Source organism: Schistocerca gregaria, chromosome 7 (genome assembly GCF_023897955.1).
Source record: "Schistocerca gregaria isolate iqSchGreg1 chromosome 7, iqSchGreg1.2, whole genome shotgun sequence".
NCBI lineage: Eukaryota > Metazoa > Arthropoda > Insecta > Orthoptera > Acrididae > Schistocerca > Schistocerca gregaria.
Genome location: NC_064926.1, coordinates 314,389,739 through 314,417,667, shown reverse-complemented (window position 1 = coordinate 314,417,667; position 27,929 = coordinate 314,389,739). Strand labels below are relative to the sequence as shown.

The window sequence follows — 27,929 nt, the reverse complement described above, 5'->3', positions numbered from 1 at the left end:
AACAGTCTCTGAGATCGGATATTTTGGAATCTAAATCAGCGCCCATTTTAGTCATCTCATTACTTAAATCAGATCCTAATTTAGACATTTTTGAATCCATTTTACTTGACATATTAGTTTCCATTTGTGACATATTAGTTTCCAATTTTGATATACTGGAATCCATTTTACTTGACATATTGGAATCCAACACGTTCATCTTAGTTAATAGATTCATCAGCATACTGGCGACATTATCCTTCGCCCCCTCATTTGCTGATACAATGTCCCTATTAACATTAACTACCGGCATGGGTAACTGTAACTCACTGGGCACTGACATATTTGGATCTGACTCCAAACTATAATTAACATAGGATGAATCAGTCAAACTACTACTGAAATTGGGTTGAGACACGTCTAAACTAAAATTCATGGGGTCATTTTCCCCTGTCTCCATCCCACTATCACAACTTAGTTCCGCCCTTTTGTCACTTGGTTGAAACTCAGCCATTTTTCTCAGTTTGACTCCACAAACACACAAAGTTTTCAAAAGCACTGTACTTAACTTTGTGCTTCGGCGTGCTGCGTTGCTGCTAGATGAAACTGCGGGTCCGTTCACCATACACTGCAATGCTGTACCAGTTTCCGGGCCCCCGCTCGAATCAGCGCTGCCAACTGCCACTGCTGTCGTCGCCTCTGCGTAGTCTCCGTAGCTCGTCGTCTGCCAGACGCCGTCGTAGACTGCTATTCCAATCGGCGCGTAGTCACCGAAAAATTCTTCCGTTCCGTACAACACATTACAGTTCACGGACACTTTCACTGTCCTTCCTATTCACGTGGCGATATCAATTTGTACGCTACACAGTTCCTACACATAGCGAGCACTTCTGTATTGTCCGGTAATTGTCACTACTGCTTTTTTTGAAATTCACTGGAATTTACTATTTTTATTTCCCGGCCGATGCACCACTTGCGACAGGTCAAGCTCTTATCGCGCAGTTTCCTTTCCCTGAAAGAAAATCCACCTACCTCGTTTCTTAGGTAGTTGCTGCACTCGCCTCTCCTGATAGCAGCTACTGGAAAAATTGCAGAAAAGCAGTGTTGAAGAAACTGCAATTTAATAGCCGCTCACCGGAGGCCGCGATACATGTTTGCTGAAATACAATCTATGAGCAATCTTCCTAAATAAATTGAGTTATTGGAATGGTAGTAATTGTTTACTCAAACGAGAACGCGAAGTTGGTAATTCTATTTAAGCTCTTTATTGTCTTTAAGCCTGATCATCAGCCCGCTAATCTACGTTTGAAGAAAGTTCAGTTCGCAATTCTATCCACACTCAAACCCCGCCAGAATTAGCTTTCAAAGTTACGGAATTTACTTAACTGCAACACAGACGATTTTCTAACATACACGTTTGCAGTCGATGTTCAATAATAGTTCGTTTTTTAACGTTACTGCTCGCCATAAGCACTTAGTAAAAGTTTACGAAGTACCGCCACGCTTTTAATTATTAAAGTTACTCGCGTCTTTCGCGGAACGAAAAGTCACAACTCGCTCAAACTCACACTACGCGTTACTGGACTCTTCCAGTCTCAAATCGCACAGTACCGAACCGATGAAGCCGTTTTATGACTTCATTTTACACATTATTCGCGAGGACACATCAAGCATGTCTCTTCTCGATCACAGTTCCTTCGCGACTCCTCATCCACTCGCGACTCACTCTCCTAGTCTGCTAACCGTCCTCGCATCTCATTGGCTCACACATCACACAGCCAATCAGAATTAACTCTTTGGGTGCGCCTCGCGCCAAAATCTAGCACGCACCAGTCATGACTTCTGAATCATTTACGTCATGATTTCTTGTTACACAAAATTTACTGTATAATTTAACAAACCGAAAGGAAAACTAGACTTTACTTTATTTCCAGAAATTATTTAAATACTCGCGAACGTTCTGGCTGCTTGTACAATACCATACACTCTTGGACATCCGACATTCACTAAGATGGGGAACCACTGGCGACTCTGTTCCCACGGTTACATCGTCTGAACACTTGCGAGTTCCAACCTAGATTTTATACACTTGCAAAGAATGGCGAATGTCCCTCTTTCATTCACTCAGGCACACTCATTCACTCTCACCTACTCATATAAAATAACTGTTCACAAAAATTCAAAACATTTATGGTTTTAACAAAGTTATAGGTGAATTTCTAAAAGTAAAATTCTCAAAATAAATACAAAAGCACGGAAGGTGATTTTGTTTCATAGTTGGATGGTCACTGAAGGTGATCTATACATAATGGTATTTATTTAGACTCGAAAATTGTAGAAATTTGCGTTTTCTGTAAGATTTTTCTAATTTCCAAAATATGCAGGTTTCAAAGCTCAAATTTGGATGACTTATTTTTATTCATAACAGAAACTAGTATATTAACTTTTAATTTCCTCAGGTTCCTCAGTTAGAAGTTATTAAAGATGAAAGTTCCACGTTATACACGCGGCTAGTTAGCGCACAGGTCTTACATTCTCACGGTACAGACATGCCATATGGTCGTGACGTCAGACGAACGGACACCGGTAATCTGCCCGCTACAGCACATATGCTAATCTGATGGCTACTTTACAGTCTGTCTACATTTCACAGTAAATATTTGATAGAAAACTGTGCGCTCGCACTAGTTGCGACGCCACACTGTTTCTTTTTCCTACTCGCGTATTAGAGCCCATTTCAAGAAATCTTTTTAGAGAGTTTTCCTGACTTCTGATATGAAACCCGTAACCTCTTCTAATGGGAGCGTTCTCATCTTGAGGGTATCTCGAATTCAGCACATCGAAAACATCGTTCATGAGCTCAATGAAGATTCCTTCTCGATCTTTATGTAGAACATATCTCACAGCTTGGGCAGTGCGACGTGAAAATATCTGTGCAGCCCTTCTGACATTCTGACGATCACGTCCACTAACGTTAAGATGAACCTTCGATATGTGGTGATTGATCGAAAGATCGCCTTTCTGATGTCGAAGAAGATCTTCTATAACCATTTTTGTAATCACAGTACCATCAGGCAAAGTGATTCCGTCATCAATAAAATGATTTCTTAGTAACTTAAACAAATGTGGAACATCAAAAATAACCCAAACTTTTCTGCTATGATCAACAGGGTTTGAAAACAATGTCTTGGATGTAGACACACCAAGTTGCTTCCACACATTCATATTTTTTGGTCCCATGTCATACATGACAGCTACGATACGGATTCCTGCTGTTTCAACTTATTTTATGACATTCTGCAACAAATCACTAGACATTGCAACATCAAAGTCATAATACACTGGCTGCTTCCATTTTGAAAACAAGCTGCTAACCATGACGACTTAGACATTGTTGTGTGGTCCGAGTACTACATCGTCGGACGAATCGTAAGTCACACGACCGTCAATGCTCATCTCGTCGAAGCTTAGGACACCAATCGCCTCTAATGATGTGAACAATTCTGACCTATTTTTAATTAACTCCAAAACTAGTGTCAAAATACCTGGTCGGCACTTGAACTATTTACTCCATATCTGGAGTGTTGACCTGCAGGGAAAAGGATAATCCTTCCTCCTCAGGTAGGCATATGCTTTAGGAGACAAAGCTCTCAATGCGAGAGCATTTGCAATGTCCTCTGAGCACCACTTTACTTGCTTCCTCTTCTTTAACAGACAACGAATTTGTCCTGGTGTGAAACACTGAGAAAGTGTACTTCTCACATCCGAGCATACACATTTGTGCTTCTTAGTGTGAGACACATTACGTTTTATAGATGCAGCTTGCTTTATAACTTCTTTCATGGATTTGATTCTTTGTTCCAGTCGAACATTTTTACTCTTCAAACTAAGCAATTCTTTCTCCAGTGCTTGAATTTCCTGGTCTTTAAGTGAAATTAGCTGATCAGTAAAAACGTCTGTGTTGCTGGATTTGTCCAGCTTACTTTTCTTGGGAGATAAAGTTTTCAACGTTGAGAGAGCTCTTTTTTTTTTTTTTTTACTGTTCTAGTGTCACAGCGACGTTCTCTCTCTGTTAGAACACTACCGGTAACATTCGCGATGCTGGGACCTGGAACTTCGAATACATTTCCGTGCCAGTTTGGTATTTTTAGAGACGGAACAGCATTATCCTGTAGCAGTTTCCGTGTAGGTAGACCTAACAATTCATTCTGCAAGTCTTGTTTGTAATCGCTTTCACAAAAATGTTCAGAACAAACTCTTGTATTATCAACATTAATTGTGTCCTCTCGTTTACAATGAGCAATCCACTTATGCTGTAGTTCAACATTTTTTGGAGAACGATGATAGATTACGCCTTCAGTCTTACGTCCACTATTACCACATTCAGCAACTGCACAATAAGACGAATTTGTAGACACAATTCCAAGAACGACGCTACAAGACTCACGGAACAATTCCTTTCCAACTAAACACTCGGCAGGACAAGAATTACACACAAACGAACGTGTAACAAGAACTCACATGCACACCTTCGATAGAAACATTTGCGATACCGTTGTAAATAAACTGCAGTAGCTGCCAGGTGACGTCACAGCTCGAGATTCATCATGGCGGAGAAAGGAGTGGGAGGATGCATTTGCACTCCCGTGGTTTTAACAATATCCTTCACTTGTTTATCCAACACACACTGAGCTTTGTCTAATTAACTATCGATCTCGTCCAATTGCGTGACCTTTTGTGGAATGTCTTTGTTCTGGTCTACCAATTCAGCCACTTGCTGTTTTACCACATCGATCTCCTGTGACAAATATGACACTAGCGCCTTGTCACGTTGTTCAAACATTTCATTCATTTTTGCCAGGAACTGAGCGAACGCTCCTGTTCCCTCCGTTCGCGCTGAAGGTGTTCCTGTCTTTCCTTTTCCTCACGTTCGAGACGTTCTTCCGCTAAAATGTTCTTAACTTGGTTAATTAATGCCTGCTCCCGTTGCTTGTCTCTCATGTCTAATTGTGCCATCAGCACCGTTAGAAAATCGGTCGTTGGTACAGGTACTCGTACAAACATTCGCTGTCGACGCAGTAGCATCCTCCTCCCCTGTGTCAGTAATCGAGTGGATTTCTTTGCTCAATTGATCTTGATCCTGATCAGTACCTAATATTTAGTCCGTTTCAGGTTGCTCAGCTTCCGGTTTTGGAAGTGAGAACCTGTCATTGTGGGTGGGTTTCTCACTGGAAACTCTTGTATATTTTCGTCTGTGTCATAGCCTGACATATTTTCCTCCTCTAACAGTTTGTACTTGGCGTGCCTTCACCATTTCGACTAGTATTAACCCTGACTGGTAAGACACGATTACACACAAAATCTATTTTACCCCAAAAATGACACTACACAAAGCACATATAAAACACTGAAATCAAGAAAAGCAAAGGAGCTACCTCCTACTATTACTTCTGAAACTAACAGTTACACTTTAGCACTCATAATATTTCCATTGCACTATGAAACATTTTACTTCTGCTAAAACATTACTTTGGTAATCAATTGCACTACCATTTATTTGAATCACACAGCTGATTGTGTGACCTCAAATCCAGAACACTAATCACTGTCTCAGAATTCTGTCACTGATTTACTCACTAGTACTAAGTTATTGTAAATGAATCTGACCAAATTTTCCCTATTCGTTGACGTTAAAACAAATTGAATAAACACTTCTGACTTCTAACTCAAGAAGATAAACACAGTGCATGGCCCCCGGATCCTTTCTTACTTTAGTTTCCAGCCCAGAAGCTCATTCACATACACCCTTACCTTTATTAGTTACTGTTGTTCGGCGTTGTCTGTATCTCAGTCGAGACAATGGTACGCATCTAGTCAGCTTCATGCCCAGATATCTTCACTGGTTAGATCTCGTACAAGTTTTGTATTTTGTGGTACATGGAAATAGATTACACATATGGCATTAATTTCCCATACATATAATAACGTACATAAAAAAATTTCTGTTAAATATAGTTTTCTAGACAGACAACCATATCTCAGTCATTTTCTGTGTACTTAATATTGGTACATAAAATTTCGGGCCTCATGTTCTTGGGCGCCACTTATCACTGTATAAGTGTATATTTTTTTATTGCTATATATTTTATGATTTTGGTTAGGGTGGTTTTAAATATTGTGGGCTAGCATGAGATTTTTAATTAACTTATACCGCGATAACTCTCGTACGGACATCGGCTGCCCCGAAGTACGCACGATATAATATTTTTTAAACGCAGCGCTCGACTCACCGCCTTCTAATAAATAGTTTGCGCGAGCGCTGCTATTTAGAAAAGAAAATATGCGTATTCTTACGCAAACTGTAATTATTAATCTCAGGGCTACTGGTTATTCATGTACCAAACTACACAAACATTAAATGAGATATTGCGGAATGCAATACGTTTCAATATTTTTGTTCATTTATTTGCAAGGCAAAACTGGAGAGAATCTCGTCTGCCGCTAGGCGGCCAAAATGAAACATACTGAATTCACTCAGTATCCTAAATGTTAATAAATGAAATCTATTTTGATTCTTTTTAACTTTGAAATTAATGAACGATCAAGATTGAGAAGTCTCTCGCATTTACATTTAATATTATGACATGATATTTTAATTACATAATACAGGCAGCGTAATGGCCGACTAAATCCTGCTAGGGGAGATGAGCTCCCTGTGCTGCGAAATTCTGTTAAAACATGTTAATTATAATTAATGGTTGCGATCATGAGAGGTGACAACTAAGTCAATAATACACACTTTCTAATAACAATATCTATTATATTTTTCAAAATACAGATAAAATTTACGTTAATTATCAGACAGTACGACAATGGCGGCCTACAGCTAGACGAAACAAAACAGGAGTGCTAGTTCCATCAAAGCATTGTCTCTGATCTTTATGGCCCATGTTACACAGAGATTATACCAAAAAAACTGTATTTTGTTAATTACATGGATATTTGAGGTTGGATAATAATAACTTATGTTCTTTACTATCTGTTATACGTCGCGCACACGTACACAGTCTTGAAATAATTTATAATTCACATGTCTCATAACAAAAACTTCATTTCCCTTTCTCCAAATGTCCATTTATGTGACGTACCGTCACAGAACGCTACGCTCTTCTAGAGACGTACGGTACTCCGCTGCAAGAAGGGGGGCAAGTTCCTTCGCGTAGTCTGTGTAAAATCGAACCGGTATCCCATCAGGTCCAGTGGCCTTTCCTCTTTTGAGCCATTTTAATTGTTTCTCTATCCCTCTGTCATGTATTTTGATATCTACCATTTTATCATCTGTGCCACAATCTAGAGTAGAAACTACAGTGCAGTCTTCCTCTGTGAAACAGCTTTGGAAAAAGACATTTATTATTTCGGCCTTTAGTCTGTCATCCTCTGATTCAGTACCATTTTGGTCACAGTGTCTGGACATTTTGTTTTAATCCACCTATCACTTTGACATAAGACCAAAATTGATTTTTTGCCAAGTCAGTACATAGAACTTTACTTTCGAATTCATTGAACGCCTCTCCCATAGCCCCCCTCACACTACATTTCGCTTCGTGTAATTTTTGTTTGTCTACAAGGCTTTGGCTATGTTTATGTTTGCTGTGAAGTTCCCTTTGCTTCCGCAACAGTTTCCTAACTCGGTTGTTGTACCACGGTGACCCTTTTTCCATCTCTTACGATCTTCCTTGGCACATACTCATCTAATGCATATTGTACCATGGTTTTGAACTTTGTCCACTGATCCTCAACTCTATCTGTACTTGAGACAAAACTTTTGTGTTGAGCCGTCAAGTACTCTGAAACAGATGGAAGTCGAAAGATGGGAGACGAGCGCCGTAGGGTAGATGAAGAAGAACCAGTCCAATGAAGTTTTGTGAGTTTCTCTCAGGTGTACAAACTGTTGTAAGGCCTTGTTTTAACATGGAGAAGGAAAAGTTCGTTTCCACTTTTGTGACGACGAAAACGCTGAAGTCGTTTCTTAAATATCCCGAGGGCAGCACACACCTTTGAGTAGCACAACTGCTGGATGAGTGTGTGGATTACCAAAAGAGACGTACAGTTGTGCAGCGAGGTGTTTCATTGTGATACGTCTATGACCTCGAATGAGAGTGACTGCACGTCCCAACGTTGCAGGAGTCACAGCTGCATGCGGCCTGTCGCCACGAGGGAGATCAGACAAGTTCACGCGACATTGTTAAGATGATGAGAGGCGCCACGCCCAAACTCTAATAGTGCTTTTGTTCATTGCTAGATCTCCGCAGACAATCTGCAAGCGCCTACGAATATCTGCGAATTTCTTGTTTTCCTTCAAAAGAAACTCAATGACAGCTCCCTGCTTGGACGGCATTTCCGTTACAGACGCCATTTTGAAGGCTGCATACAGCGCTGCCATCTATCGGAACTTCACGAAACTGTATGAGGAGGAGTAGAAATACTATGCGGTGTCCCACTACAAATTCCACATTTCCCAACCAAAAATGGCCAAGAAAAAGAAAGTGCTGCATATCTTATTGACTGCTCCTCGTAGGTCGCCGTTGAGTATACTTTCAGCTGGTGTGACAGCGTCTGCCACTGTTGATATCTGCGGTGTCAACTCGGAGCCTCCAGATGTCTCTATGGTACGCCTTTCTCCCTTATTGTATTGGCCAGTGTTAGTGTCTGCTGATGTGCCGAGACGAAGATTTAAAATTGTCACGCTGTTGGTCCATATCTTCTACGACTGCAAGTGAGCTTGCAACGAGGCCGTGCTTGATAGCGATGTACACTCTATCACTTGTCCAACTGAACCAAATAATTCTTGACTGATACCGATCTTACAGAATTGACATTGCTAAGCAACTACTGAACGGTTTTAATGACTGCTAGGTTCAATAAACACATGGGAACGGCACTGGAAAGGAGGCAATTGAATATGGCACAAAAATTTCTTTGAAGTGAGTTTAGAGAGAATTCAAAGAATGATGGTAACGCCCTGATTATTTAACTAAGTCATGCAGATATTAGAACAGTGGATTCTTATTCTAGAAGAGTAGGCTTCAAGTTTCACTTATTCAAACCGATATTTTCTGCAGTTCTGAAATATCCCTTAAGACAGATGTTCTCCTGCTTCCTGCATAGAAGCTGGTTGGGATTCATCCTTCTATGCCTGTCCAACAGAGCTTGTGGTCCAATGTCAATATAAGCCTAAATACTAACTTTTCATTTCTTGATCGTTCTTTTATCACCAATTACATTCTTTTTCATTAAGTCTTCGGTACCATGAAGACAGCATACAGTAAATGTCATACTGGCATTAAGTATACTAGACGTTCCGATACACAAAACAATATACATTCTGTATAGATGGAAAGATTACACTTTGGGTTTCTCATTCAAAAACCGCATTTGAAATTTGGATGTTCTTGAGAGGAAAGTGTCGTACATTGTTATTACTCGATTAAAGGACTCATGTAGGTCCTTCTGACATAGCCGCGACATTTCTGCCGATGCCTTATTTCGTTGGGCACTTTAATTGCGCGTGAGCAATAGCTTGAGCTCAGCGACCTTTCTGATGTTCAAAATGTCGTACTACTCATGAAAAGAGATCCATGAATTTTATTCCATTGTTCCACTATTCCTTGGCTGTAAAACGGTGGTCTTCGAGCAACAGGGTCTCTACTTCCTCTAGAATTCCAGGTTTTTGTCAGAGACAAGGTCTGCCATTTCGTTTTTAGATATTGAGACTTGTTTTATGACAGTTGGAGGGACTAGATCAACTAACCACTGTGTCATACGATGGTGGATAGTTGTCGTGTAACTACATCAATTCAGCATGGAGTGCCTCAGCGTTGCTTACCTTCGAAAGCAGAGGACTCACAAGATCCATTCAATGCACAACCGGAAAATTTTCCTTAGTTCGGTGCATAAGTTCATAGAGTTTTTATTTTGCTCGCTAGTGTTCCTGTTTCTAAGGCTTTTGTTATCAGTTGTTATTTTTTATTTGCAGTTCACTGTTATTATCTGAGTTTACATATTCTCATTTCGTCATTTTCAGATCATGAGTGGAGCTATAGGCGCTAGAAAATGGAGTGTTAAGTGGGGGAATCGGAACATTTCCGACGTATTGTTCTGTTTTAATTCGGTAGAGATATCACAGTAATGAAGGCAGCCAGAAACATTTGCACAGCGTATGGGGATAATATCATTAGACAGAGCACCCCAAGAAAATTGTTTTCTCGATTATGGAGGATGGTTTTGACATGAGTGTGTTCAGGAAGACATTCGGGATTTGATGAAGGTTATTTAAAGTCCTTAATCCAAGGTGGTCCACGTTATTGTACTAGAGAACTGGCAAATTATTCTTCCTTGGTACGACGTTTGCATGTAGCGGAAAGATTCAAAAATCGGGTCTATGTATACGGCAAGTTCTAAGCAAAACTCACAAAAATCAGCGGATGGTCACGTATGCATCTCTGATTGTTCGTTATCAATTGACTAGCGAAAAACACCGAGCTTTCCTATCCTGTATCGTTACTGATGATGGGAAATTGCGTTTTTCTGCCGATACACGGAAAAGAAAGGAATGGTTGGTCCCAACAAAGCATCGACTCCTCTTACAAAAACCTGCGCACATCCACCGAAGCTTATGTTATGCATCTGGTGGAACAGCAACGGTGTGGTGCAATACGAATTGCTTCCCCGAGGTGTAACCATCGCCGCTGCCATTTATTGCCAACAACTGAAACTTCTTGCAGACGTAGTCCAAAAACATCGAAGTGGAAGTCTGCGTGAAGTGATGCTACTCCGCGATAACACCCGTCCGCGTTCTGCTACACTGACTTAAAGCGCTCTACTGGACTAGGGTTGGGAAGGCGTTCCGCTCCCACCTTATTCACCTGATCTTAACGCCTTCAGATTTTACCTTCGCGTTCTCTATAGAACAATTTTCAAGGAACTTCATTTCCGGATGAAATTTCGTTCCGAATATGACTCGACGAGTGCTGTTTTCTCGACCACATGTCATGTACCTTCAGTCGGGGAACAGTTTTGTTTGCTGCAAGAAATGCATGCTCATGGTCAGTACGACTACGCCAGGACTACCGTCAATTGGCAGCTGAATGAATATTGTTGTGGCTTCCCTAGACGTGGCAACAGACAACAAAGGCGCGTTGGAAGTGGCGCGCCCAGTCACAATACAGTCAATTGGCAGCTGAATGAATAGTGTTGTGGCTTCCCTAGACGCGGCAACAGACAACAAAGGCGCGCTGGAAGTGGCGCGCCCAGTCACAATACAGTCAATTGGCAGCTGAATGAATAGTGTTGTGGCTTCCCTAGACGCGGCAACAGACAACAAAGGCGCGCTGGAAGTGGCGCGCCCAGTCACAATACAGTCAATTGGCAGCTGAATGAATAGTGTTGTGGCTTCCCTAGACGTGGCAACAGACAACAAAGGCGCGCTGGAAGTGGCGCGCCCAGTCACAATACAGTCAATTGGCAGCTGAATGAATATTGTTGTGGCTTCCCTAGACGTGGCAACAGACAACAAAGGCGCGCTGGAACTGGCGCGCCCAGTCACAATACAGTCAATTGACAGATGAATGAATATTGTTCTGGCTTCCCTAGACGCGGCACAGACAACAAAGGCGCGCTGGAAGTGGCGCGCCCAGTCACAATACAGAAGCAGGAGAGGCAGCACGTCTTCTTTCCAGACGGGTTCCTCATCTGGGTGCAGCATCACAGTGGACGTATCTGTATATTTCCGGTTAGACCTGGACGAACGTTGACAGACAGCACTCGTCATGTGACCCCAAAACCAGTTGTTGCTGCCACTTGTGGCAGCTTGGCGTACTAAATTTCCCGTCACGTATTCAGAATAACATCAACAGATTCTATCATTTATTCTTCCCGATATACCGTACACGGCTAGTAAGTACAGTTTTAAGATAAAAGAAACGACTCACCACAAACCAATTATCGGAATGGGACAGAAATCTGTAGATGTGATGTACATGTACAAACAAACAGATGATTTCCATTTCAGAAAAATTGTATGATCTAAATTGTTGCCAGGACAAAGGCTCTGCTTCCCTGGGAGACCCCGCGTGGGAGGCGCGGCTGCAGCTGTCGGCGTCCGGCGGCGGCGGCGTGCTGCGCTGGGCGGTCTGCGCTCCGGAGTCCTGCTCGGCGGGCGACGCGGCACTCCTGCTGCGTCACAAACTGCAGCACCTGCTGCCCGCCTCTGGCGCCAACGACACTGCCGTCGACGTGCCGCAGAGTGCTTGCAGCGTGGCCGATGCACCTCCGTTGGCACCCAAGGAATGGGCATTCTTGTAAGTTGACCCCTCCCACACAAAGATCTATCAGAAAGTCCTAGGGCTGTTCTACTCAGAATGTCATTTACATGTTCACTCACCGGTATTTTCAACCATTAAACCATAAAATAGCCCCGGCTGGTATTTTCTGCGATCTGCCTAAGGCATTCGACTGTGTGAATCACAATATTCTCCTAGTTGAATTGAAGTTTTATGGGACTGATCATATAGCCAACAAATGGACAAAGTCATATCTAACCAAAAGAATGCAAAAAGTTGTATTTAGAAATCAACTAATATAGTCAGGGTACATTATTCTGACTGAGCAGGAATCACGTATGTGGTTCCCCAATGATCAATGTTAGGTCCACTATTGCTTCTCATATACATAGACAATCCTCCTTCTAATACACAACAAACAGAATTGGTCTGACTAGTTTTATGAGTATGGTTTCGCCCTCAATTTAAAAAAGACTCAACATATTTAGTTCTGCATGTCGATGGGTGCTACACCAACGATAAGTGTCGCGTATGGTGAGTAAACAATAAATAGGGTGAAAACTTCAAAACTCTTGGGTGTCCATATTGGTAAGAGTATAAATTGGAAGATGCACAATTTGGAACTACTAAAACAACTTACCTTAGCCAGTTTCATTTGCACTTACAATCATTGTAAATCTTGGAGAGGGACAAATCAATAAGTTGACACATTGTGCATATTTCATTCATTAATGTCATATGGAGCCAACGGCCTTGCTGCAGTGATAACACTGGTTCCCCAGAGATCATCGAAGTTAAGCCCTTTCGGACTGGACAGCACTTGGATGGTGACCGTCCGGTCTGCCGAGCGCTGTAGGCAAGCGGGGTGCACTCAGTCCTTGTGAGGTAGAACTCAGGAGCTATGTAACTGAGAAGTAGCGACTCCGATCTCGTAAACCGACATACGGCCGTGAGAGCGGCGTGCTGACCACATGACCCCCCCCCCCCCCCCTTTCCCGTATCCAGTGACACCTGTCGGCTAAGGATGACACGGTGATCGTTGGGCCTTCATGACATGCTCCGGCGGAGTTTAGTTTAGTTTTAATGTCATATGGAGTAATGTTCTGCGGTGACGCATGTTTAGGAAAGAAAGTCTCCAGTGTGCAAAAATGAGCTCTAAGAATAATTTGTGGCGCTGACCCACGCTCCTCTTGTAGACATCTGTTTAAGGAGGTGAGCATTCTGACTACTGCTTCACAATGTATTTATTCCCTCATGAAGTTTGTTGTAAATAACCCACTACAGTTCAAAAGTGACAATGACGTGCGTAATTACAATACCAGAAGTAAAAATGACGTCATACCTCAGGTGGCCTTTAGCACAATGCTGCAACAAAAATTTGTGCTTACTTGCCCACTGATATAAAACGTCCCGACAGGCAGCAAATTAAAATTTCGAAGGAAACTGAGAAGTGTCTCCTTGACCTCTCCTTCTATTGCGTATAAGAATTTCTATTGCTGTAATGTGTAAAAGGTAGTGGGTAGGACTTATTAAGTCACAACATCTTTACATCTTTTTTATTTTTGCAAAAAATGAAAAAACTTAGAAATGTCGAGATATATCCATATGTACAAATTAATTTGCGATATGAATGTAAAATGATTCGTTCCACATCAGTACCATCAATCGTGAAAATTATCCATGGTACATGAAACTAATTAACCAACTAAGAAGTTTTGGTCGTATGTAAAGTCAACGGGCATACCCATACTTTCAGTTCAGTATCTTTAGGATCCATCTGAAGACAGCAGACAGGAAGCAAACGTCACTCAAAATCGTAGATCAAGTGTTCCATTACAAAACAGACAGGATATCTATATTACTAAAATCCTGTCCCAGTACCAGTTGCAGCGTAGGGGCAACATCAGGTTATGGTTAGGTGGTTTCTTATTCTATGACTGAACACAACTGTGTAAGCTATAATGACATCGTTTAATATTGCAATTTTGTCACGGAAATACACGCTTTCACACAGCTTACAAGGTGAAAATGTTAAGACAGTTGTCAAAATGACGCTTCTCGGCCTGTGAAGGTGAACTTATCCTAAACACAACAGTATTAAATTGTAACTCGCAGAAAATTAAACAATCCTACACACAAAAATATTAAATTTTCCTGCACTTGTGAATAACTGCAGATAACAAATACTATAATTATTCAAAGACTATAGGCGACTTTGTTAACCAGTTATTTTCCAGACTCATGTAACGTTAACGATACTGTTTGGTCGGATTTTTGTTGCATGATTCCTGTTCATTTGTTTTAAACTACAATTTCTGCTTCTAGAATTCACTTTTCCACTAGTTACACGTCAGCATCGACTTGTAAATAATTATACTTCACGCTATAAGACACTAGGCCCGTCTCGAATGATCTCGAGCCAAAATCTCCAGAATTCTTATTCCTCCTTTCCTGTTGCCAATTTTTGTCCGTAAGACTGTGCAATGTCTGTCTGTGCATACGCCAGTTATACAAAACAACATCTCGAATTGGATTCTCTCGCATTAAATAGGAGTGGTTCACAAGATGGCATTACAGAACCTAGAACAGAATGGTAAGTTTTGCAGTCCACATTTTCAAAATATGAAATAATAACTAGTGTACATAGTTAGGCAGATTCTATATCGGGAGAGGGGGGGGGGGGGGGGGTCAGGGGGTAATAAAATCGTGCAGCGGTAAAGTAAACTAACGAGGTCGCCTAAAGGGACACCAGAGTTACACGATACTACATTATACCATAATGTCTCTCGCACAATCCTTCTGATATTCTCAAATCACGCAACTCTTCCGTGTCTTGAAACTTCCCCTTTGAATGTAAAGAATGACAGTGCTGGAAAAACTCTTACGTTACGACATTTTCAAACAGTTGAGCAAAACTGAACGTACTCGGACAGTTTTCTCTTTACTTATTCTGATCATCACTAAACTGACACACAATTTTTTAGCGCAACGCAGTCTGACTTTCAATAATCCCCACAAAAGAATGGCCCTGAATAACAATAGCCTATACTCTTCATGAATTACTTACGTCACAAAAATCTTCGTTACTCGAACTACTGCAATACAGCGAGCGCCAATACTTCTCTCTTAAAATTCTGCGATCTCTCTCTCCACATCCACCACTGCTGGCGGCTCACCTCCAACTGCACAACGCTACGCGCTGTTCACATCCAAATGCCCAACACTACAGTAGCAAATAGTCCAACAATGCAAACCAGCCACAGACTGCACACAGCACAATCAGTTATTTTCATACAAAGCGCTACGTGGCGTTACCAACATAAAAACCTAAACAGCCTACTTACGGTCTTCGAACCTTTGTCCAGTTTCGTCGTCACAGATCCACTCAAGAGTGCACAGGCATCCACCCCTGTAGCCGTCCTCAGTTCTCACACGGGACGAGGCAGCTAACGTTTACGTGGGAGCAGACGTGACATCCCCCAGTCTCCGGCATCTGGCGCCTGAATCACGCAGTTTCTTTAAGAAAATTTACGAGCCCTAAATTGCTGTGCTAGAGTGAAGACATTGCGAAGCAGATTCTGGATTCGTCGATTGTTTGAACAGCGAATAATGATCTGAAATACTTACATACTAGTAGAAGCCATTAATTAACTCAACTGAAGCTTCATCCCATTTTTTATTATAAACTGAGTATAGTTATAGTGTCTAATGCCAGTTCACTCACATATAATATCCACATTCTCGATGCTGTATTGGCTGCCGTAATGCAATTCATGACATGGATTTCAATATCGATATTCTTTTCGTAATTTCATTTAAATGGAAGAGGAGATCTTTCTCAAAGCTGCCCAACATCCCTGAAAAGATATCTACCGACGGATACAAACAATAGACAGTCCATAAAAACTAAGACACTAAGTTTCACAGTGGCAAAAGCTTTCATTGTGTAACTTCTGTTGGCTTTCTGACATTGACTGGGAGTTTGGATTCCTGGCTACTGGGGAAACATTCCGGTCGTTGGTCTTTGCATCATTAATTGCAGAAAATACATCATTTATAATAAATAACATCGATGACTTCAGGTAATAACTGTTTTAAATTAACAATAATGGGCCACCACCTCTTAGAAAACCAAATGTGAACCAAATTGGTAGGAGGAAGACACGAATCCGCTGTCTCTCGCTTCAAAGCTCATGACGCTATCAAATTTTGTTATTTTTATTTTTTTATTCCACAGAATCAGTAACAAAAGTGAGTAGCTTACAATGAAATGACATAAATAAGGCGACAGCTAACTACAGTCATCAATTACAGCATTCATAGAATGAGGGATAATATTCAGTCTTGAACAGTAGGATATGGAAACAAATTTAAGTGGACCACATCCTGCCCATCTAACCCATGTCAATTTAGGCAAGTATTTGACTCATTTCTGAAAAAAACTATTTGATGCAGAACTTTAACATTTTTACTGTATGTTACATGGTGCTAATAGAGTCAACTGCACTAAAATTTACTTTGTCCATTTTATGGTTTTTAAGAAATACTTCTTTAAGTTTATTAACAAAAAATATTAAGTTTTCCCTGCAGAAAATATTTTTTCTGAGAACTTCCTAAAGGGGGAATATTCATGAATGTAGTATCAGAGGTGGTTTATGTTATGTAGAGTCTCTGAAAATTTCATGCATTTATCTATGATAGTTTCTCATATAATGGGGAATATGTATTGAAAACTTTAGTTTGCTGGAAACTGACTTCAGAGAAAAAACTTTTGAAATTTGTTACTTCCGGGTAAATAAAACTGTCCTGCTGCATATGATGGCCATTCTTTGGCCCCAAACAGATCTTCTAGCTTCTTTCTCACCGTCCTGGATGTTTATCTTACTTTCTTGGCCATACTAGATGCAGACCTGTCTGCATCGGCTATCCTAATTTTATCGCAATGTTGCAGCCCAGTGATCATATTTTCACCAGGATTATTTCCCAGCCTTTTCAGTACCTAACACTTTCCATTATTACCACAATTGAATGTAATAACAGCATCGTGAACTCCTAGTTTCATTGTATGCATGCATACAAATTCAGTTTTAGGAAGGCGGTTCCAAATTATACTATTGAAATATTCATTTGGGTTCTGTGCCTGCCCATGCAGACATTTTCTTAGAAGGTCAGGATGAGCCAAGTCTCTGAAAATAAGTTTAATTGCTGTAGTAATAGCAGCAGGAAGAGAATGCTGTGAGAATAAGATTCTCCAGTTGCCTAAGCCCTATTGTATTTACACCACGAATTTCCTGCTGATGAACAGAATTCATGACGTGGCTTATCATCAGTAGAGGACTTATGGAAGAATGTGGCCCAAACATCTCTCTTCATTGCCTCCAGATTTTCTTTATTTCTCCTGATTGCTTGCCCATTGTATATCTGCAAGTTTTCTATTTCAGTTTTAGTTAACCGACCCTGTCTGGTCAACAATTTTCCATCTCTTAATTTTTTTCCCTCTCATATCAACAGTTATTCTCAGCCTTGTTCCCAAACATTTTTGAACATGGCCTACTCATTATATTTCGCTAATAATTGCGTTTCCATATGGGTTAGAGTTCACCATATTGTTGTATGCCTTACTGTCACCATCGCCCAAACATTTCGTGTACTGTATGCCTCTTGTTTCTACGGAACGATGAAATATTTGTTGTACCCCATGAACTTCCATACCACCAAATGTTCCTCTAAAATTAGCCACACTGTTGTGTTCTATATGTTCATTGACTTTATAGCATTTGCAATATTTAGACGCTATCTCCACATCTAACACTTTACCGGTGTCTGCACTCATGGCAGTCACTGATACATTCAGAGAAGTATGTCCTCTTTTCTGCCAACTTCCATCAAGTGCAACTGCAATATCCGAACATCCATCATTTTCTTGCACTGCCTCCCTAGCAGCCACTTTCATGCTTTCCACACTGACCTCACATACAGCTTTCTATAATATTGCAGTCAGTTTTTCAAATTTTTCAAATTTGATGTAAGTTCATCACTGAACAAAATGTTCTCCCTGCAGCCATGCCCTTGCCAATGGATCGTAAGGCATGAACTAATCTAGTATTGATTTCATAAGGGCCACTTGCATCTGATTTTAAAGAACTCAGAAATGAAATCACAGCTGAGCATTTAGTGCAAATTAAATCCAACGGAATTGCTAGGCCTTTTCTCCCACTGGCACTCTCACAAATTTTCACTCTCTGTGACGCACCACACTGTCTACATCGTACAAATTTAGAAATTACATGTGATAATAAATTTATCATAATGTTACTGCATCCCTTGTCACTTACAGTAAATTCGTTGTAACTCTCTTGAAATGGTGAGAGGTTCTTTGATGATGCACTTTGTTTAAGAATTACTATTAGAAACAACTTTGCCAGGCGACATAACCTCTGATACAGAAAGCTTTCTAAACTTGTTTCCTCTAAATTGTCGTTTCTTGTAAATGCTTTTACGTTTCGTCATGTTCAATAAACACAACAAAACATACATAGACAAGCACTGCAAACGTCGTAAGTATAACAGCTACCCGCTATCACACTTGAACAAAACAAACCGCGTATTTGAAAGCGTGTTGTTTACAAACAGCAGAAGCAAGAGAATACCGACGGTTGCATTCCAAGGATAGCCAACACAGTTGGGAGTAAAAAAAATTTCTGACGTGCAATGTAGGGGATATAAAGATCTAAAATATATGCAGAGAAGTGGGTGATACAAAAGTGGCCGTGGTACATAAACACACGAGGTAGGAAAACGCTCTTTAAATGCTGGAAAAAGAATTAAGCAAAATCCTTTTCAGAGTACTTGAATAAATCTTAATCTATCTAAATTAAAGAATTAAGCAAAATCCTTTTCAGAGTACTTGAATAAATCTTAATCTATAGAAATATGATGAAAACCGAAAATCGATTTTTTTCGACCTGAACCACGGTGTGGTCCCCTTAACAACGTATTCCATTCGAGAAGCATCTTCACTGTCACCTTCAACTTGTGGCAGTTCGGCATCCACATTTTCTTCTTCTGCAGCCTGACGTTCCTCTTCAGCTATGCACAGACCCAACCTAATCATTCAGTATATCCGTGATGTATACTCCTTAGAATCATCCGGAGTAAATTATGGAGACAGAAGGGCAGTCTTGAGCACCAACATCGCAGAGTCCTTCACTTCCCCGTAATCCTCTTCAGTTTCGGCCTTCTGACAGCGTCCACATCAGCTACTACTTTAAAGTGGCTGCAGGATCTCCGTGAATGTCACACACTGTCTAAAGACTGTATCTAAAAATGTCATCGTTTGATAAAAATTATGACAAATTACATCACAACGACGCGCTTTTGATAGATCATCATTTTTACGTAGCTCTGAAAGGGTCTACATTCATAGCACATTAGTTGTAACAGTGGAAACATTAAGTACACCGAGCGAGGTTGCGCAGTGGTTAGCACATTGGACTTGCATTCGGGTGGACGACGATTCAAACCGCATCCAGCCATCCTGATTTAGTTTTTCCGTTATTTCCCTAAATCGTTTCAGGTAAATGCCGGGATGGTTCCTTTGAAAGGGCATGGTCGATTTCCTCCCCCTTCCCTCCCTAATCCGATGGGACCAATGACCTCGCTGTTTGGTCCCCTCCCCCGAATCAAGCTACCAACCAACCATTAAGTTGTTGTTGTTGTGGTCTTCAGTCCTGAGCTTGGTTTGATGCAGCTCTCCATGCTACTCTATCCAGTGCAAGCTTCTTCATCTCCCAGTACTTACTGCAACCTACGTCCTTCTGAAACTGCTTAGTGTATTCATCTCTTGGTCTGCCTCTATGATTTCTACCCTTCAACTGCCCTCCAACACTAAATTTGTGATCCCTTGATGCCTCAGGATATGTCCTTCCAACCGATCCCTTCTTCTGGTCAAGTTGTGCCACAAAATTCTATTCTCCCAAATTCGATTCAATACTTCCTCATTAGTTATGTGATCTACCCATCTAATCTTCAGCATTCTTCTGTAGCACCACATTTCGAAAGCTTCTATTCTGTTCCTGTCCAAACTATTTATAGTTCATGTTTACTTCCATACATGGCTACACTCCATACAAATACTTTCAAAAACGACTTCCTGACACTTAAATCTACAGTCGATGTTAACAAATTTCTCTTCTTCAGAAACGCTTTCCATGCCATTGCCAGTCTACATATTATATCCTCTCTACTTCGACCATCATCAGTTACTCTGCTCCCCAAATAGCAAAACTCCTTTACTACTTTAAGATTCTCATTTCCTAATCTAATTCCCTCAGCATCACCAGACTTAATTCGACTATATTCCATTATCCTCGTCTTACTTTTGTTGATGTTCATCTTATATCTTCCTTTCAAGACACTGCCCATTCCATTCAACTGATCTTCCAAGTCCTTTGCTGTCTCCGACAGAATTACAATGTCATCGGCGAACCTCGAAGTTTTTATTTCTTCTCCATGGATTTTAATGCCTACTCCGAATTTTTCTTTTGTTTCCTTTACTGCATGCTCAATATACTGATTGAATAACATCGGGGATAGGCTACAACGCTGTCTCACTCCCTTCCCAACCGCTGCTTCCCTTTCATGTCCCTCGACTCTTATAACTGCCATCTGCTTTCTGTACAAACTGTAAACAGCCATTCGCTCCCTGTATTTTAGCCCTGCCACCCTAAGAATTTGAAAGAGAGTATTCCAGTCACCATTGTCAAAAGCTTTCTCTAAGTCTACAAACGCTAAAAACGTAGGTTTGCCTTTCCTTAATCTTTCTTCTAAGATAAATGGTAAGGTCAGTATTGCCTCACGTGTTTCAATATTTCTACGGAATCCAAACTGATCTTCCCCAAGGTTGGCTTCTACTAGTTTCTCCATTCGTGTGTAAAGAATTCGCGTTAGTATTTTGCAGCTGTGGCTTATTAAACTGATTGTTCGGTAATTTTCACATCTGTCAACACGTGCTGTCTTTGGGATTGGAATTATTATATTCTTCTTGAAGTCTGAGGGTATTTCGCCTGTCTCATGCATGTTGCTCACCAGATGGTAGAGTTTTGTCAGAACTGGCTCTCCCAAGGCCGTACAAAGTACAAAAAGCCTTTTTCTACCGATGTGTAGTTTCCCGCAGTTTTTTACAATTCGTAGCTAAAATAACGCTCTTTCGATAGATCCTCAACTTTTTATGCTTTTAAACAGCTTATATGCATACCATAAACTCTGTGATAACAAATAGTGGTTTAACTCAGTATAATATGGTGGCTCGTAAGTTGTGCTTGTGACGTAAAGAGACGTCACGTCTTACTGACCAGGTTTCTCTCCACGAGGCAAAAGTCTGACACACCAGATTCTTCATTTCACGCTCGCCAGTGTAGCGGAATGCGGATTTCCACTCTGTGACGTCTCCAGCTCCTCGTCCACGTGCCGTAGTCACACGGGACAAGTTGCTAACGCTGACCTGGCGCGCTGTGCGCTTTGTAGCGTCTCTTCCAGCTACTTCACGGTGAGGAAACATGAAACACAGCTTAAGTTCTGCGACATTTCGGAAACGTCCCAAGTAAAGCAGAACCAATAAGAAGCAAGGACGCTCTCCATGTTTGAAGCAGAAGAAGAAGCCATATTGCATTTGTCATGTTCACCTAAAGTCCATATTTTGTGGGTTTTTTGCTATAAATTACAAGCTATGGATATGCGCTGTTTCTAAGCATCAGCACATTGAATCTCTCGAGAACGCGACGTTATGGTACGATTTGTTGCAATAAAATGAGAGGAAACGTCATATTGGGGTTAAAAAATTTTCATTTTTACTTGTTGTTATTTTCGCTTTTTAACTCCCGTTTTATGACATTATACCGTTTTAAGGTTAGAGCACATTGAAAAGGCTACAAAACGTGTGATTCTTGGTAAGATTTGTTGTAATTAAATTTCAGTTAATAGCATATGGGCGATTAAAGTCTTCAGAAGAACATAATATGAAATACAAGACCACTCGCTGCACAACTTTAGCGAGGCAGGGAAGCATGTTAACAAAGTGTTGCCTAGCAGGTTAGTATGTCATTGAACTCAGATTTTTTTTCTCCTTTGCGTTTTCTAATACGTTGCGGATCTTTCTTATTAAATTAATAGAAATAATTTCCCCTTATTTGATGTTATGTAAGTACGAACGATTTTACAGCACTTTTACTGCGTGCAGTAGAGGAAAAGCTTGCAGACAACTGTTTGTATAAGCACGACAGTGCACCCTGTCTTGGCCGTAGTTTGTGGACAATAGCATTTCTGAAATGAACTTGCCTGTCCAGAGTCTCGACACCTTTGGAGTCAGCTTGAATGCCTACTTCGTTCCAGTCTCCAAAAACCAACATAACTACATCACTACCTTCTCTGAGGGACTGTCATTCAGACACAATATTGAAAGAGTCCCCAACAAAGTTCAAGTCGTCATAAAGGCAAAGGTGAGACACACCCCGTAGTAATATCCACTAGCAGGTATCCAGACACTTTTGATCACGTAAATGTTGGCATAGCTCTGTATCTGGTGCAGAAACTTGACTGTAGATAACAAGGGTTGAAAAGGATGATCAATTGTCGATCAATTCTAGCGTGTCAGTTTGCAACCGTACAATATCAACATACTGTTTTGGCACAGAGATTATTCTTTCTACAAAAATATACAAGACAGGCATAATTTTGTAGACTTTGGGGGCAGTATTTCAAGGTAATATCATTGTTGGTAAGATATTCAAAGATCCACTGTAGTCAGATATAGTGTGGCGTAGATAAATAACTTACAAGCGTGGTAGAATAGACACATCTCCGTATTTTAAATTCATTTTCATTCCGTTGGAGCAGTTAGAGCTGGAACTCTCCCCTTGTGAGTTAAGTACTCCTTGCTATTCTGGAGATGTAGTATGCGTGCCAGTCCTGCGATTTAACTTCTCCAGTCAAATACATCGAAAAAGTTATGATTGTGTTAAAATAACCATCTGTGAAAAAAGGTGCCTTTGCGCAAGAAGTTAGGAAACATTTATAATTAGATGCTTCAAACTACACATTAAGGTCACCTGATAAGAAATGCTATTAACCTATTTCAGGCAATCAGTCCGTATGTGCGGAAAACTATATTCGAAAGTAAGAGTGAATACGAAGAGAAATAAGTTTCGAAACTCCTGTGATTTTTGCATTTTCCCTCCACAGAGCGTTCATACGTTGCATCATGGTAGGTTTTTATGGCCGCTTAACCAGACTAATAATATTCTCTGTTTTTGTTGTTTTTTAAAGGACACTTTTTTGGTGAATCTTGGATGCTGATGCTGTATTATGGGAACATGTGGTCGCATGTGTTCTCAGCCTTTGATTCCTTAACCTTCACAAGTGCTTACGTTCAAGGTAGCTATTGTAGTTGATAGGTGTTCTCCAGAATGCTGTCCAATTCGAATTACATGGACTGACTGGAACACTATCTAGAATTATGAAAAATTAAAAAAAAAGTTAAAAATTGTACATTAAGTCGTAAAGGGTTCTCTCTCTCTCTCTCTCTCTCTCTCTCTCTCTAACTCTCTCTCACTCACTCTCCCTCTCTTCCCCCCTCACTCTCTACCTCTCTCTCTCTCTCTCTCTTCCCCCCCCCCCCCCCCCCCCACACACACACACATACACCTACAGGCGCATGCATGCGCGTGCGTAAGTTTCAAAATTGTATCCAACTTCATGTCTGTACTATGGCCGGGGTGGCCAAGCGGTTAAAAGCGCTACAGTCTGGAACCGCGCGACTGCTACGGTCGCAGGTTCGAATCCTGCCTCGAGCATGGATGTGTGTGATGTCCTTAGGTTTAAGTAGTTCTAAGTTCTAGGGGACTGATGACCTTATAAATTAAGTCCCATAGTGCTCAGAACCATTTGAACCATTTTTGAAACTTGTAACAGATGGTACGCTGGATTCTGTTATAGAATATTCTCTTGCATAAGATACACAGTGATAGATAGAGTCCGACTATGAAATTTCTTTCTGTTTCAGGTCCATAATACTTTTGGTGTGTGTGGTCGTCATCATTTCAACAATTTTTGACCTGGCTGTGGCTGATACAGTTGGACTACAGAGAGGTAGTCTTCCATTTGTTTGTTTGTTCTAAACAATGCACAAAGAAATCTAGACGCTTAGTACTGGTCCGATATTAGTAAAACAATCCAAAGCAGGAAATTCGTCAGGGATAATAGGATAGATCCCATCTTGTGGGACATATGGGAACTCGCACGGATTAAATAGTACTGTGTTAGCGGCTGAAAAAAAGTATTTAAAAAAACACTTGAATGCATGTCATGAGGAAAGAAGTAAGAGTTAGCTTTCCTTCACGTAGGAGCAGGACAGCACTGATTTGATGAAGTGCCTAAGCACGTTATTTCCGCCGGCTGGTGTAGCCGTGCGGTTCTAGGCGCTTCAGTCTGGAACAGTGTGACCGTTGCGGTCGCAGGTTCGAATCCTACCTCGGGCATGGATGTGTGTGGTGTCCTTAGGTTAGTTAGGTTTAAGTATTTCTAAGTTCTAGGGGACTGATGACCACAGATGTTAAGTCCTATAGTGCTCAGAGTCATTTCTATGTTATTTGATTTTCAAACAGCTGAGCATAACTGAACGTACTCAAACATTGCTCTCTCTACTTATTCTGATCAACACTAAACTGACACACAATATTTTTAGCGCAACGCAATCTGACTTTCAAAAATCCCTACAGAAGAATGGCCCTGACTAACAATAACCTATATCTTTCAAGAATCAATTACCTCAGAAAAATCTTCGTTACTCGAACTACTGTATTGCAGCGAGCGCCACTACTGTCATCTAAATAAAAGATTCTAGCTACTGAAGCCACTAGCTACTGATAGCTATAGTCAGCAAATGAAAGATTTTGATAGAGAACAAACAATGTATTTACCTTAATAATGTTCAAAAGTAATTCATAATACCCAGTATTACAAATATACTCTTTCTGGGGGATGCACGTCCAGATCGTCCCCTCTTAAAATTCTGCGATCTCTCTTCCCACATGCACCACTGCTGGCAGCTCACCTCCAACTGCGCAACGCTACGCGCTGTTCACATCCAACCCTACCAACACTACAATAGCGAATACTTCAACAATGCAAACCAGCCACAGACTTCACACAGCACAGTCAGTGATTTTCATATAGAGCGCTACGTAGCCTTACCAACATAAAAACCTAAACAGCCTACATACATAGTCCACATGCTTCCCACTAAAAATTTACAAATTGTTTTGGGCAGTGGCCAATAATGATTTGATAAAATTTTTCATAATTATAATAACAAAGGTTTCAAATTCACACACTTACTGTTGCAATGTTGGTCAAAAGCAAAAGTTGTTCTCATCAAGACAGTCCTGATCATTCATCACAACAGTAATTACAGTTTTTTTCAAAGTATGAGTAGTAAAAGAAAAGGCACATGGAAGTAGTGGATTTCCATGCAGTTTTGAAGAAGTAGTGTTGTCCTTCCAACGGAAAGACAATACTGACTCTCAACATGCAGTCAGGTAATGGGGCACAACAGAGCAAACCCAGCAGAGTCAGTCGACGTTATGAAGAATGTTGGTAGGCAGGTCATCACAGAGCAGACTCACTGTAGTCCTGGTAGAGAGTATGGCATTGGTGAGCCATCAAAGGTGCAGACCCACTGTAGTAATTGTAGAGATGGCTGGCAGCCTTCTGTTGTGACTGTGCAGGTGCACAATCACCATCGAAGAGTCTTGTGGACAATATAGCAAGTCCATAAACCACCACTTGTGCACTCACAAAGTCTTTGGAATTGTCCTTAAAACCAGCAGTGCTGTTAACCAGTCCCTTGTTGAATTATTAACACATGTGCAAACACTAACAGTCCCAACTTCTCACATATTGTGCATATGCTATGACCAACAGAAATGTGTGCACTGAAATGAATGTTTACAAGTTTCTTAATTTGATGAACTGGTGTCAATTACAATTTTATAACATGAGAATACAATTACAAAGGTACAGAAAACAGCATTGAAAACATAATAATACAGATAACATTTGTAGTAATACAGGCCTTACAAATGAATAGAAATAAACATGTACATCTGTGTTACAGGAATTGTGACATAAGTAAATACATAAAAGATCAGAATAGCTTTCGAAAATAATGTCTAAACATCTTTACAAAGTAAATAACATATTATTAATGTAAATTATATTTGAAGATGACAGTATTCCTCATCATAATGAATGTAGCTCAGTATTAGAAAAATTCTACAACATAAATGTTAGTAACTGAACACATAAACACAGGAAAAACACACATACACAAGGGTACACAAACACATAGCGGAATAACACAAAAGGAAAGGACAGGGTTCGTTTTCAGTGTAACATTTGGTCCTGCAGTCCAACCCAAAACTTCATTTCATAGTTTTTTCCTCGTATTTCAACATTTCTTCCCAACAAAAAAATCCTATCCAAGCATGATTTCTGTATTTATATGTTCACTTATTTCTTACATCATTATTTATTTTCCATTATTTTACCACATCATTTATTTCCAAGACAATTCTACCTAAACATGTCATCGCTAAATCCTACTGTTTGGTTCACATCTTCTTTCAAAAAAATTATTTCTCATTGTACAATACTCATTTTGGTCCAAATCTTTTGCATATAACTTCTCAATGCATTCTTTCCCTATTCTCCATAATTAATTTTTTATATAGTATCTCCCCCTCTTAAGTGAATATAAATCTACTGAGCTCAGATATATATACTAAGGGGGCGAGGCAATGCAGCAGCACAAAACAATTAACACAAACAGCAATGACAAAAAAATGCAAATTGGCAAAGCAAACAGCAGTATATCTCAATTAGCAAAGCAAATGCATCGTTACAACTAATATGAGCCAATGTGCACCAACAAGAAAAATAAATCAGTAGTAAAACTTGGTTAATACAATGTAAAATTCAGTAGAACTATGCCTGGCAAATAGCAGCAGCAAATGCAATAACTTGTATCTAAACATGACAAATCCACAAGCAGAAAAAATAGTACACTAAAGACAACAAGGCAGATAAGGGAAATGTCTATACACATCTTAATGTCTATGTCATTAAAGTGGTGCACCACAACAACTTACTCTACAAAAAAATTACCAAGTACTTGAGAAGAAAATTATATATGCAATTACTGTTACCAGTCCCTTCTTGTTGTTCTTTCCTTTCAAAGTGCTCCTTGTTTGAAGAATGTGGATCATAAAATTATTATTTAACAGATCTGTTGACAGAAAGTGTTCACATTAGCAAATGTATTTAATTTTATTTTATAAAACCAATGCTGCAACACTGCTGGAAATCAGATATCAAATGAAATAAGCAACTATGTACAAAGCAAAGCATAAAAACATCTTTCAATAGCCATGTGGCATTTCATAAGTCAGTAGAAATTCTCTCAACTTTCGTAGAAAGACACTTCTCATAATCAGGTTGCAGATGTAAGAATATTTCCCATCAATTCATAAGCATTTCAGTAAGTAGCACACAGTA

At 40.3% G+C, this 27,929-nt stretch overlaps 1 protein-coding gene across 1 annotated transcript in view; it reads left to right on the top strand.

Annotated features, from left to right (window-relative positions):
• The window catches only part of LOC126281421 (nose resistant to fluoxetine protein 6-like), a 262,936-nt gene that overhangs the window by 84,498 nt on the left and 150,509 nt on the right, over positions 1–27,929 (top strand). The window contains exons 4-5 of the mRNA XM_049980364.1: positions 12,079–12,338; positions 24,379–24,464. Of these exons, the coding sequence (XP_049836321.1) occupies positions 12,079–12,338; positions 24,379–24,464 (346 nt within the window). The remainder of the gene's footprint in view (positions 1–12,078; positions 12,339–24,378; positions 24,465–27,929) is intronic.